Below are 15,578 nucleotides of genomic sequence, written 5' to 3'. Positions count from 1 at the left end.
ACCAGCCACAGCGAGCTAGCTGCTTCCACATGACACCACCAGTCCCAAGCGCAGCACAAGTCCTGAGGTATGTGTACTAATTCGGCAGTGCTGCGGAACCGGGGATCTGGGAATACAATAGCGAGGGTTATCCTGGGAATCCCAGCCTTTCAATGGAGGCCTTTGTGTTTGTCGCTGCACTGTCCAGTAATGAAGATAACACATGCAAGCTCATTGGTCTGTTGCTTTGTGTGTATGTATGTCTGTGACAGGGTGGGAGAAACAAAAATACACAAGTCGAGAGGGACCTGTATGGACTCAGTGACTCGTCCCGCAGCAGACAATCGCTGAGTAATAACACCATGTATTACCAGTGCCCCTGCTTGTACCGTTTTCATTTTGACTCAGTCATTAAAATTATCATAAAGCTCCTCTTTGTTCTTTTTTTTTTTTTTTTTTTTTTTTTTTACAGCCTTTTCCTTTTTTCTGTTACTGTTTTTTTCAGTAAGCTATTCTCTCTCTATTCTCACCACTGTGTTGGAAGATGAATATCTTTGTGTTTGAGTTGTTGTCGGTTAGTGTTCTTCTCTGGTAATGATGCTGCAGAATGGAAAGTTGATTAGCTTTGCTGTTAGTTGTTTGTGATGTCTGGAAGGGTGCATTTTGTTTAGAAGTAGAAGTTGATGGTGTGAGAAATGGCTGCAGTTCACTGCCTGGGGTTTTCGTAAATGTCTAAAAAAGCATTAAGCTCATTACATGCAGCATCACTGGGGGGCTGAAAGCTGGTATAATTTGTGAAGAAACTTCTCAATTCTGTTTATAAATGCCTTACAAATACCTTTCATTGGAGGATTTTGGAGATTAGGATTTCAAAGCACATGAATAGCATTAACAATGTATGTAAGTAAATAAAAGACATCACCAGGGTTCTCTGAGAAATTATACATGCCTTTTTATCCCCACAATTTTTAGAATTTCACTGACTAAATGATTAATCAATACACTAATGAGCAGATTCATCAATTAAGAAAAGTGTTAGTTGCAACCCTAATTTAATGTATGTAAACAGAATTAGTGAAGATTACCCTAATCACAAATTAAATTACATTGGACCAAACACACAGCTTTATAGTTTCTCTTAAATTATGAGTGAATTGTAATATGGCTGTTGCTTTTCCCTCCCCACATCAATACCTAATGTTACAGTGTAAGTGAACACTATTCTATCTTCAAACACATAACACACCCCTACACGATTATGCAAGAGTTTTCACAACATCCATCTGTTTTCCTCTTAATGAAGAAGCTAAATAAAAGTGAACATTGTTCTAAAGAGTTCTGAGCCTGCTAATATGACTGCTCCTGCTTTTTTTTTTTTTTTTTTTTTTTTACATTAAGTGCAATTATTCAAATTAGGGCATTAGTGATTAAGAGTCGAGGTTTTACCTTTTCAGTGGAACAAGACCTCTGTGCCTTTTTTAATGTGTGTGTGTGTGTGTGTGTGTGTGTGTGTGTGTGTGTGTGTTTGGAGTTGTTCTCTCAGGACTGCACAACACTATCTAACAGAGCCATTATGAGCCTCAGCACTGCTCTTTTTCTATTTTTCACTTTTTGTTCTCTATCTTCCTGTCTTAAGTGACAGCAGCAGAGTCCATCTCTCCTTGTTCTAATTGCTTCCCTGGACAGCAGCTTGTCATTGCTCCCTTTCTTTGTTTCTCTGTATCTCACCCCCGTCCTCTCCCCTCCTTTCCTCTCCTCCCTTTCTATTTCTCCCTCTCTATCATCATCTGTCCATCTGTCTGCTCACTAAATGTAAATCAGCACAGGCCACACAAATGTGATGCGGCTGTTATCTTTGATGTTATCTGACACACACACACACACACACACACACACACACACACACACACACACACACACACACACACACACACACACACACACACACACACACACACACACACACACACACACACACACACACACACACACACACACACACACACCCCATGACTGTACCTCTTGCTGTCAGGCTGACTGAATATGTGAATATATGTCATGTCATGTTTCTATGTTTGTGTGTGTGTGTGTCCATAATTTAATTCTTGAGATGTTCATTAGACCAAGTGCACTGTGGGTACATAATGAAGTGATAAGTACCCCCCCCCCCCCCACACACACGCCTCTGCTTGTGACCTACTCAAGATGACACCAAGAGAGGAGATGATGATGACTGTGATGATTCCCTTTCCTTTGCCAATTCTCAGCAGTCTTATTGTTTCTTTCATTTGATCGTTACAAGGCGACTGTCAACAATGAGGCACAAATTATGTAATTCTGAGAAAAATGTGATGAACAATACTATCGCCTCACCAGAGACTGCCTCGTTATAGCTGAATTGTATCTCCAGAAGCCAATGCATGAATGTTTTGTTGATGTCAAGCCATACATGAAACAGTACATGAAACTGTCTTCAATGTGTGTCATTATAGATTGACAAATGCCCCAATAGGTCACATACAAACACATGCAGATATATTTAGAGTGGGGACCTTGGTGTAATGGATGCAGCATTATGGGCAACAGTTCTAACACACTCCAAGATTGTTTCTCTCCATTAAACTGCAGTTACTTGGTCTAAAAGGTAACAGTAGAAGGGACATCATATTCATCACCAATAATGTCAGTGCACTTTTGTAGTCCTTTTAAAGGGGCCCTATCATGCTTTTTATTTTATTTTTTATACTGTTATGATGTTGGGATCCGTGGTAATCATGGTTAAAGTTCCAAAATTTGAGGTGCATGCATGTAAAATGCTCCTTGAAAGTCAAAAGCCACGGCTTCAGCCTGGTCAGAATGCTCAGTTTTCAAAGTAACCTCTACTTCCTCTTTGTGATGATGTCAGATTGGTACATTAGTTGTTCATCTTCTATCAGATTGGGGCTCGAACATTTACTGATGTATTTGAGAAGTTTTCATTGAGAGTAAAGAACGAGAAAAAGAAGTGAAATCCTACTGGTACTGTTTGTTTGTGTAGACTTCGGAAACTATTGGCCAATCAGGACAGAGTGCATTCAGACAACCTTTAGCCCTAAATGGCTGGTTTTCTGTATGAGTAAAATCTTTTTTAAGACAATCAAACAAACTCCTAACCTCTCTATATATGTCTGCTACTGTATAGCATACAACTTGTACAATATCTTAGCTGGCATACATCAAATAAGTAGGTAATATTTGTATTTTTTGTTGGATATGCCTAATAGCAGCTGGAGTATAACTGTGTCATTTGAGTACTCCCATAGTACAGTGCATATCTGCAGTTACATATTATGGTATCAGAAACAATTACTTGAGAGTAAGAAAGGTTTCTTGTGAAGTTAACAAATGCTTTGCTTTTCAACATTTTCTTTTTCCAGTTGCCAGCTGTCTTCACACATCCAGATTTAATTACATTAATATGTATAAGCACAGTGGAGCCAGATGCAATGAAAAACTTAAAGACCTAAAAATCAAATGAAAAGACAAAGGGACCAGGAAGAAACAGGAAAGGGGGAGTGTGACAGATGTATGAATTTCTCCATCTCATAGAGGTTCAGTACTTTTTAAAATCCAAACGTTGTATGATGGAGGATCATATTTCAGCCACCATATTTGATTCGTTTTATGGCAGCCCCCAAAAGTGTAACAAATTGTTGATTCTAGTCCCTCCCTCAAAGCCCTCAGGGAAGTTTTAGTGATCTTATATTGTACGGCAGAGAGTTGAGTTGTACCACATACCTTGTAATATTGTGTAAAAATACTGTATCTTACACCCATATTGATTTTGGCCTCAACCTCATATACTGTTCTGGGTGGGGACCTTTGTTGTATTTCATCGTCTCACCTCTCTTTGTCCACATTTTTGTCTAGGTTTGTCTCTATCAATTAGGCTAAAATGTCCAAGGATAATAATTGATTGATGATAATAACATTAATAATAATAATAATAATAATAATAATAATAATAATAATAATAATAATAATGATGTGTTTTTTAGAAACATGGACTGTCTTTGATTTTCTATGGCAGTGAACTACTACTATAGAAATCATAACTTCAAAACTAGCTGTGGAAAATTAAGCAGTTTTCATTCTCCTCTGTGGCAGTCAGCGTATTTAAAATAATGTAGGTACTTCTGTTATTTGGCAAAAAGCAAAAACCTCACTAACTCATAACCACTGACTGTGTAATAATCCTCAAGTTTCTCTTCAGTAACCAGAGTTGGTGTTTTTATCATCAACAGTCCTTGTCTTATCTGTGACTCACACCATTGCACATGAATTTACATGAATAATACAAACACACAGACGGGTGCACACATATGTACACATGATATGTACAGACACATTTTGTCCCAGTGTTATGGATAGAAGCCTCTGCACGAATCAAGAGTACACGCATACACAATGTTACACATGATTCAACACACACATCGGTATTGTTATGGTCCGATACTTTTATGCTGAGTTTGTTATCAGAGCTTTCCACCTTGCTTTCTATGATAAAGACACACACAAATGCACACAAAAGATAAGAACTTATGAGAGTCTGCTGTTCTCGCACGCACGCACTCACACACACACACACACACACACACACACACACACACACACACACACACACACACACACACACACACACACACACACACACACACACACACACAGAGCTGGTCTTAATGTAAATCTTCCTATTCTTCCTAAGTATACCTCATGAGCCTCCCTGAGGTATTGTCTCACAATGTGGTTTTGAATATGCATATTTTCCCTATCCCGCTGTTTTTTGTTGTTTATGAAAGAGGAAGAAATAATGACAGACTAAATTAGCTATAATGTATCTGAACCATTCTTTCTATTAGTAGATAGTACTACTACTAGTAGATTATCTTTTGGATTGTCACTGTCTGTAGGATATGTTAGAAGTAACTGCATCTCCGCAGTTTCAGTTCCTGAGAAAAAGGAACCTCCTGGTTTCACTGGTTTGGATTGTTTCACAGATGTGTATGTGAGTGTTTATTCAGTTGAGAGTGAGACATTTTCACAGGCGCAAGGTTTCACTGAAATGTGTGAGAGCTGAAGATTACATTGAATCACATTGAATTGTATGGGTTTCCCATATGCCTTCAGTGACATGGATGTTTTCTTTTTAAATCTCACATTTAAACTGGGGAAAAGGACATTTTCTGAAAGCACCTGAAAACCAAGTACTCATGGAATACTCATGTCAGCCAAATTCTGTTGTTCAAATTTAATGGATATAATATAATTTTGTCAATGCACAGTATTTTAAACCCTCACATGACCAACTTGCTTGTCATACAACCTTTCTAAATTTTCAGAAAGTCTCAAGACCTTAACATGTGAATCTTTCTGATCCTACCCAACCATTTGGCATAGTGTGAATACAGTATTAGCTTTAAGGGCTTCAGCTGGATTATAAATCTTATTCATTTATTCATTAAAAAATTAGGAATGTAGAGAGGAAAGGAGAGGAAGTGATGCAAGGATGTAGTGGAAGAGTGACATTTCAAGAGAATGGGTGGTGGTAGGATACAAAGGTACTGAATTAATAGATATTGACTTAAAATGAGAGAATGAATGACTAATGATAAAAAGGGGACAGCTGGAGGGAAGGACAGCTGGAATGACTGATAGATAAATAAGAGTGATGCTGTGATCTACTGAAATGATCAATAGATGATGAATTGATGATACAAATGGCTAGCAGGAGAGGGATTATATGCACTATCACTGTTATTTATACAACAAATTGTCTGATAATACACATAGCAATAAACTTTTTCTTCCAACTTCTGGTTGCTATAGGAGCTACACTCATGTCAATTCAAATTTAAATCTCAACCAGGAGCCAACATTGTGTATTTTCTTTCATGAATATCTTTTCAGCAGAAATGCAAATTTCCCCACAGTATGTTTACTTGAAAACTGTACATAAGATGCAGCGCACAAAATTCTGAGGATATGTTAAACGATGCATCCATTTTTAGAGTGAAATGTTTGAAAGAGGGACACAGATGCTGAGTGAACAATGTCGCTGTGGGCGGGTGAGTGGGTGGCTAGTTGAAGAGATGCCGACTGTTGAATCCACTCGACGCTGCCTCTTACATATCTCAACCCCTCATTGCTCCATCTCTGTCCATCTATGCATCAAACATCCACCCACCAACCTTACATTCCTTACTATAAAATTTGAATACTACCACTACCACTGATAACAGTAAGCACAACAAAAACAATAATGAGCAACCATGTAAAAGCCAGCACTAGATGGCTGGTAGTTCACACTTCACACACTGTTAATATCTTCCTTGTTTCAAACTGATCTTATATTCTGTTACATTTGGCAACAACGTCCTTTTTAATGTTACAGTACCTTCACATTTTAGGATAGGTCCTCAATTGACTGAATGATCACAGGTATTATTGCAGCGCCACACTTGGTGCATGTTGGTGTGTGGCGATTTTGCCGTTGTAAAACAGGATTTGATGGAATCTTGATTTTAGATTCCAGTTTACATCGTTGACAAATTAAGCTTATATGGTACAATCCAAGCCACACTAAGTTCCACCTGATAAGGAGACCTCTTTTCCTCATAAAACCCAACTGTACAGAAGAAAAGAAAATTGCGTAAACGTACATAATGTTCTAAAATTGTGATTACAACTCTTAGAAAATAATATTTATATTTGCAATAATTATTCTGATACAGTGCTATGACATACAGTATAATTCTGCATATTTGTGCTTAAAACTACTCATTGAAAATGAGGATCTTTGGTTGTCATGCATTACCTATGTACACTTACAATATTACAGAATTTTGCATCTGCATGACCACAGAGAAGCTTCACCAGTCTATGACAGCAGATGATGACACTGGACAGGAAAACAAAATGAAACAAACAAACAAAAGCCAACTGGACTGATTGAGACTGAAGACTAATGGTCGAGGTGGATAAGACTAAGAAAAGTTCAATTCAAGACACCAACAAGACAGAGACAAGTTGGGAAACATGGGTGCAAAATTGATCGTATTTTTATGAAATAGAATATTTCATAATAGATATTTCATATGCACCAAGTATTGAACCCACAATGTCCGCTCAAGGACTGTCATGGAAGTTGCTGCTACAGGCTGGAGGACTGTGGGGGGACTGATGGATGCTAACAGTGAAAGAGGAGAAAGAGCGAACAGAATCAAGAGGAGGAGGAGGAGGTGGTGGTGATGGTGGAGGTGGAGAGGAGTGTGGGAGGGCCAACATGCTGGAAGACAAAAAGGCTCTGAGGATGAGAGGGATGCTGGGGAGAGAGGAGAGGAGGACGCAGCTCGTCTGAAGTGTTTACTCATGTAGATTCTGTAGCAGAGAGCGGCAGGGAGGAATAAAGCCACAGAGATGCAAAGGAGGATGAGGGCTTTCTTGGTGCTACAGAACTAAAAGGCACAATCAAGGCTTTGTCATAGCTGTTTTAGAGAGTGCGGTATATTTGTAGACATACTTTCTGATTTACCGCAAGTGTTTTAGCACAAGTACTCTGTCAAAAGAGGCACTTATAATTCTCCTTCTCGTTTTATTTGTAGAATCTCTTTCGTAATGTATGATTTTCAGAGGGTGCAAATGTTGGGATAGCCTTCCAGATCAAAGCAGTGATCCCGTCAAAGATGATGTTTGCTGTGATCTGAGGATTTATACACTTTGCAGTTAAGTCAAGAACATCCTTGGGGTATTCATTGTTAGGATGATTCAGAACATGTGCAGTGCTTTTACTGGTGTAAGGCGTATTGGAGATTAATAGAAAAGGAGAAAGAGCAACAGACAGAGAGGTCTCATCTTGTCATCCTCCAGCTTCTCAGCTCTGCTTCACACACAGATACCTTAGCTCAGGTCTAAATTGCAATGATGATGTAATTTCTAAACACAACCCCCAGCTCCCTGGTTTTCTCTAATCTGCCTTTCATCTCTAAAGCAAATTGAAATCTTCGACATCATTACTCAAGCAACATTTCACCTTTAGCAAAGACGAGGATCTGTGAAATCCATAAAATGATAATTTATCACACGGTGGCTTGTAAGGGACCATGACATTATGTAAAAAAATGATAGGTGACTTTCACTCCTATTTTTGGTAAAATGTGTCATTTATGTTCTAAATGTTGCACTTAGATGATGTTTTTTTCCCCCACATATTTTCAAAGTGATAGATTTCAGACAGAAAACAAATGCTAAAGTTGCGTATTTGTTGTGGATCAATGATTGCTATTATGTTTATATGAACCAGGGTAAAAAAAAAAGTGATATGCAGTTGCTAAATATTGTCATAGATATACTTAATTTCAGTCATTAAGTCTCGAATTCCAAACTGGGGTCGCTACTGACTTACCACAAACTGTCAACACAAGTAGTATTTGCTGATAGTATTGGCATCCATCTTTTACATTTCTTACATTGATAATAATTATGGTTGCAGTTAATGATTATTTTTCTTTATTATATTAATCTTCTGATTGTTTTGTCTATAACATGGTTAGTTATTTGGTCTGTATACTGTAGCATGTCAGAAAATAGTGGAAAATGCACATCAGATATTTAATGGTTCAGCCAGTGGTCTGAAAACAATATTCAGTTAACCAGAAGACTAATTAAAGCAGCAAATCCGTACATTTTATTAGCAGAAACCGGATAAATTATGTTATTATATGATAAATCAATCTTAATTGCTGAACATCGACTAATTGATTACTTACTGACTGATCATTTCAGAACTGCAATTTCCATATAATTGTGCTCTCTCTGTCATATGATGAAAATGTAGGTGTCTTGTAAAAGGCTATTCAATTGTTTTAAACCAATGAAAATTATATTTTTCAATGATAGACCATCTGTTTGTATGGTACTCCGTAAATACAAGATATTGCTCCGGAATTATGATTTCTATTATCTATATATTTCCAGCTATCAGCCTCAAATTCAAAAGCACCAGGCTCTTGAAGTAAGTGAGAAAGCTGTAAGATGACAACATGTGGATTGCAGTTATACTCTGCATTTCTCCCCTGTTGGCCCACTGAGTTGTTTATTTCCGTGAGACTCCCCTCTCCACCTGAGACTTTCATCTTGGCTTCGGGGCCGAGATGAAACAGCAGGACCACCTTGCACACAGCATGAGGGACTGGCCCCTTTGGGTTTCAGGGGTCCGCTGCGTCGTTCATAGCTCCCCTGTTTTTAATTAGCTCCTTCAACAGGGAACGTGGCAGCAGAATTGCAGCCTTCGAGGGGGTTTCAACGGAAGATTTCTTTTCTTTTCCTGTGCCCCTACGCACTCCTCATAGGAACACGGGGAGTAATCGACATGTTCAGAAGCAAGAAGCAGAGACCCATAATTAAGACGTTAGCGCTCTTGTGAGAAAAAAAACCCCAATCTTTTTTCATGTTTTGTCTTTTTCTTTTTGCTTTCTTTTTTTGGCAAAGTTCACTCGGTAGCCCACTCAATCATTGTCAGACTGTGAATTATACGATTATTTGTAAGCTATTTAAGAGTCTTTGAGTTCTTCTTTTGACTGCTAGAGAAAGTATTGAGCTTGATTTGACGTCAGCCCCCACTTCTGGGGCTGCACTCTGTCATTAGAGGCAATAGAAAGAGAGAGCTTCAGTATAAAGCCCAAACCATATTCTATCTATCTTCTCATAATGCCCCGTAATGCTAGGTAGCATACTTAGCAGGTTAAAACCAGATTAGAGTCTCAGTTTAGTGTAAGGGATCCATTACAAAGTGTGTGTGTCTGTGTGCGAGTGTGTACGTGTGTGAGTGTAAGAGTATTAGATGGGGTTTGAGGTAATTGATTTGGGTGGAGGCGGTATCTGAAGGCAGACAGAGGCACATGGAAATGGAGATGGAAAAACTGAGAGAGATGTAGTGAGAGACTAACAGACAGACAGCCAATAGATATGAAGAAATACAGTAGTCAGAGTGTAGTAAGGTGGGAAGAAAAGGCACAAAAAGACAATGCAGAGAGATCAATAGATACACATGCAGTGGGGGGCAGGAAGACAAATACAGGCAGGCTGATAGATGAAGGCACAGAGATACATAGAGGTGGGGATAGATTTTCTTTGTGTGATCCTGACCTTGCATTAGACCTGCAAACAACAAAAAAACTCAAAACAAAAGATGCCTGAGGAGCAGATGTCCTAACTGTTACTTATTGTAGTATTTTATTTTTTAACATCCTCCCTCCTAGAGATGCACATATAATGCATATAGTGCATAAATGCCTCCGCATGCAGAGGTGTTTATACTGTATCTTTACAGTTTTTGTTTTTGTTTTTCTTAACCAAAGATTGTGGATTTTTTTTTGGGATAGACATCTATGTTGAAGGATTGGCAAGCATGTAGATACCCACTGTGGCTTTGATGTGAGATGAAAGAGGTGGTGTTTAGTGAGCGGGTCAGTCGGGGCATCCCGTCTTGCGTACTGTATGTTTTTAGCTACCTCCAGATCTGCTCCAGATTTTTGAAAGGGTGTGATAATGTTGAGAGTAAATGGAGACAATGTTGGAATTTTCCCATTACCATCACCTTCATTTAATGACAAAAGTAGTCATCGATTAGTTGTAGGCTTAATGTTGTTAGTTCATTTTCAGTGTATTATGCCTGCAGAGTGTTAGCAGATTTTTGGTGGATTATTCCTTTAAATGGAGGGCTAAAACGAATGACTAAAACAAAATCAGAGTTGTTCTGAAGTTCTGATTGAAGTGCTTTTTTTTTTTTTTACACCAAGAATCATCCTGCTCATATTTTTTTGGCTGTGGTGCTCCCTATGATGAGTTTTAAAGACACCAGCTGCCAGTGTTTTCCATTGAATAATTTAACAAACAATCAGTCAGTGGTTTGTAGGCCTGGAACTTAAACTGCTGCTTTGAACTTTCTGTTTCCTCGGGGACCAGACTATTTGTTGTGCACTCAGGATCAGACTTGGAACTTGTTACGGAATTGCATTGAAGGTGTGTTAGGTAATTTTTATGCCTGGAACAATCGCCCGAGGGTATTAATCATCTGCAATTTTCTTACCGCAATTCTCTTGCTGTTTCTGGGGGTCATTTTCCACATCAACGAGCAGCAGGCACAGAGCACAAACGCGTATACATAGATTATTCAGATGGGGGAATGTAGGCCGTAAATGAGCTGTTGTTTGGAGCTTAGTCTGGAATAGCTCAAAAATAGTCAATTTCGCCCACTTGGGTACAGAAGCATATACATTTGCATACCTGCTTGATTTTTATTGCACTGATGAAAGCCAAACATGGTGCCTGAGGCTAGGGTGGACTGTATTACCCCATACAGGTTAATCCCAAAAATAAAACTTTCCATTGGATGTTTTAAAATATTCATATTTATCTATGCAATCATTTATACACACATCATGTTGGAAACATATTTTGGTTTCCTCTTCCATATGAAAAATTATAAAAGTGTTTTTCAGTGTTTGGTGGTTTCATTCGGGAGTGGAATATAGCTGCCTTTGACTCGTCGACATCCATATTAGTTTATATCATTACCATTTACAGTTCTAGCAGAATTTGAGGTTAAAGCCTCTTTGATTTTGGCTTCCTGAACAATGCTGAATATTAACACTCTCCGCCAGATTTGGCTTCTGTGACTTTACACCAGTAATGGAAGACAAGAGCTACAAGTGATACTCAACTTGTCCTTCATGCTGCCAGATTACAGGCTTTCACTTTCAACTACATGTGTAGCATCATTATGGGAACACCTAAATGGGATACTCAAAGCGTAGCCATGGTCAGGACACCTGTGTGTGTGTTTATATATTTAAAAAAAGGCTTTTTCCTTTTACAGTAACTGAAGATTTGTACACCACTCATTATTTCAGAATGTCATCACATTGTTTTGATGAACTATTAAATTAACATCAATATATTTAGGCAGAAGTATTATTGTTATATTACATTTTTCTAGATTGGGCAGCTCTGTATTGCTGTATACAATTACAGCCCCAACCTCTGAAAAATAAAACACATCTACACACACAATAAAAACCGTGTTTATGAAAAGGAAAAAAAAAATGATACATGAAGGGAGTGAACATAGACAATGGTGAAACTCAAAAACATTACCATATATCTTCTTATAGTGGTCAGGGCCTTTATTTACCTCAACTGCAGAGGGTACCAGGCCTTTACTGAAAGTAGGCTTATACTAAAGAGAGGCCTTTATTTTATTATGTCCCTCTTTTTGATAAGTATATAATGCTCATGTTTTAGTATAGAGCCTCCTTAGTTTTCTGATCTGATTTTATTTGCTCTGTTAACATGCAGAACAATAACTCTAGTGCTTGAGGTTTCACCTAGAACATTTTTAGTAGTGGACCACTTAGCTGTAGCATTTGGGTATCAAGCTCACAGATGTATGCTTGCTGACTTAGGAAAGTTACCATGGTTACCCATGCTCATGTAGTGTTACTGCTGTCATTATTATTATATATGCGTTGTTCTCCCTTTATGCAAACAATATTAATCCTTAGTCTCCTCTGTCCCCTTCCTTCATGCACATTATATTACCGGCACTAGGAGTTTATCCACCCTTGTTTTTACCTGGCATGTTTACCTGGCATGTTTGTGGGTCCTATCGGAGACGCAGCTTTTAATCAACCACCGTTCTTTACTTGAGCAAAAACAGTATTTAAATACAATATGTGGATGACTTTTTGGTCAAGTTCAGAGCGGGTTAGGTTGGAGCTTTGATGAGAGACATCGGGACAAAGACTCATACAGGTACAGAGGCAGAGCAGCCTTTTCCTGAGGCACCGTGATATTTTCATCCAGGTCAAAAGCTCACAGTACAAGGTGCACCTGTCTTTAGTTGTTAGAGAGGCATTTAAATAAATATTTCCAATTCTCCCAAAAATCCCTTTGAATTTATGTTTTTTGACCAGCCCAACCTTGAGTCTCAGTTAAACTGACACAAAATTTGTTTTTTTTCATCTGAAAAGTTTGTTTCAATCCGTGTGCTTCTGTAACAAACCGGGTGACCTATTCTACTGAATAATGAATTAATAATGAAATGTTTTATCTCCTATGTGTACCAAAAAGTTCTGTTAAAACACTAGTTTTGAGAGACTGCTTATCACAAAGTTGTTTCTTAGTTACAAGTAGCATTTTTATTTGTATGTTTGTTTGTTTGTTTGTTTGTTTTTCCCTTGCCCGCGGCCTGTGTGTTCTTACTACAGTGGGCACGGTTAGGATGTTTACGATTCAAATTAATTCTGTTAGTCTTTTCAATAGGTGCCAGAAAGTGCTGACTGAATTCATGCATTTGGCATCTTTCATTTCCTACTTCAGTCATTCAGGTTCACACATTCAAACCTAAGAGATGCACAATGCAATTTTAGTTATACTATTAGCTTCTGAGCAGGTCCAGTGGGGCAGCTGAATCAGCTGTGTGTTGTGTGGAAGTGATTGAAAGTCTTACTCAGTTTTCTACACATAATTCTTCGGGATGTGGTGTGAATTGATGATTCTCTGGTCAGAAGCTGACCTCCCTACCAGTAATTCACAGCTGTTTTCACAGGTTGCTATGTCACATTTGACATTGAGTGGTTGGCTCACAGTCTAACCACTCTCCCTCCTCCCACTGCAGTATTACTTCTTTTTGTTTGTTTGTTTTTGCTTTTTTTTGTTTTACCAAACCGAGTATCCAGAAAGTAAAGAACAGTATAATTGTTTTCTTTTAAATTTTTAGCTTAGAATTGTAATTTCTTCTTTCTTTGTCAAATGTATTAAATTAACAATATGTTGGGTTATTGGTGAATCTTCAGCTTGTTAAGATCGTGTTTTCCTATGTCTTGGACAGGAAGTGTTCCGTCCTTCTTTAGATTGAGTTATGTTTTGGGTGTCCTTGTCCGTGCTGTGTTATAATTCTCTGAGCCTCTTATTTTCATATTTTTTCTACAAAATGCTCAACCTGCATCACAAAGTATCATGCACACAACCCTAACTATTCTATGTATGGTATACATTCTCTCTTTTTCTCTTTCTCCATAGCTACACTCACATACAGACACATACACATCGGGCTTTTAGGTGCACATATCGTATACATGTATTACCCACCACATTTCACAGCCAATAAATCCAACCATGGCTGTTTTTATGTAGCGCCAATCATATTGAAGGCTTTATAGGTTTCTTCATATGCTTGTAATGTTCCATACCTTCATACCTGTTCCTCCACTTCAAACTGATAACATAGATTTCTATACAGAGGTGTGTGTATACTGTATACTGTCTACTGTTGCTGTTTTATTGGACTTTTATGGGACAGGACTGGCAGGGATTGGAAGAGTAGATGAGTAATATCTGTCAATAACTGTGTATATGGCATAAGTGTTTATGGGAAATGTGACACTAAGGCATCACTGGCAGGAAAAAGAGGCTAACATTTGTCTTAAGGTATCACGATTAAATTGCCAGGGATATTTGACTGTTTAGAAGTGCTATACTGCAGTACTCATCAGTATTATTAGTACTCTGACATATAGATCATTCAGGTTGTCACCTTTAAAAATGAGAAAGTGTATATGTGTGTGTGTGTCACAGTGGATTCCCCTACATAGTGGCTCCCTATTGGCTTTCTAGCTAATGTGTTGTCTTTCTCTCTGTGTATTTGTCTGTCTGTCTTTATGACTGTCTGTCTGTGATTTTGGTTGTGCATGCACACTTTTCTCTTACTTTTTTGTCACTTTGCCACATTTGGCCTATCATTTATTTTCTTTGCTTTTCGTGTCAATTATTTGTGCATGTTCTTTTGACTGTGTGTCTCCATTTTGCATGTTCCATGATCTTCTTTCTACACGTTACCTGCTTTTAAATGTCTGCTTTTTAAATGTATGTTTGTGTTTGTCTCTGCTTGTCTCTCACACGTCCCTGTCCATTTGTCTGTGCCTCTCTTTCTTTGTGTTTGTTCTTGTCGTTGTCTGTCTTCTCCTATCGTCGCCGTCTCCATAATGTCCCCTCCTCCAGCCTTTGTGACTTTGCTGAACGGGGACCAGGCTCAGGATGCCATCCGCTCCCTCCATCACAGCACTGTCCGGGGACGCTTGATCAATGTCACCCTGCAGCCTACCGACTCTTTGCTCTGCCTCACCAACCTGCCCCACACCTTCACCGCCCAGCAATTAGAGGAGCTGGTACGCTCCTACGGAAACATTGAGCGCTCCTTCCTGGTGTACAGCGAGCTGACGGGACACTCCAAAGGATATGGATTTGTTGAATACATGAAGAAGGACTCCGCTTCACGGGCCCGTTCCGAACTGCTGGGCCGACCACTGGTACGTTAAAATGATCTTGTCATGTTTGATTAGTTGATGCTGTTCTGCTACATTTGCAGTATCTATGAGTCTGAAAAGGTGGAACTAAAGGATCGTAAATGGGGATGCTGTGCCTTATGGGTACAAGTGATTTATTTTAGTTTGCTTCCAGGCATCATCCTCTTAATATAGAGAACCAAAAAAACGTACATAATA

General features: G+C 38.6%; 1 protein-coding gene across 1 annotated transcript in view; it reads left to right on the top strand.

The window, feature by feature from the left end:
• The window catches only part of raver2 (ribonucleoprotein, PTB-binding 2), an 83,261-nt gene that overhangs the window by 32,919 nt on the left and 34,764 nt on the right, over window positions 1-15,578 (top strand). The window contains exon 3 of the mRNA XM_062424502.1: window positions 15,076-15,383. Within this exon, the coding sequence (XP_062280486.1) occupies window positions 15,076-15,383 (308 nt within the window). The remainder of the gene's footprint in view (window positions 1-15,075; window positions 15,384-15,578) is intronic.

The sequence above is a fragment of the Scomber scombrus genome, chromosome 8, assembly GCF_963691925.1.
Source record: "Scomber scombrus chromosome 8, fScoSco1.1, whole genome shotgun sequence".
Classification (NCBI taxonomy): Eukaryota; Metazoa; Chordata; class Actinopteri; order Scombriformes; family Scombridae; genus Scomber; species Scomber scombrus.
Note: the sequence above shows the minus strand (reverse complement) of the source record. Positions and strands in the feature narration are given on the sequence as shown.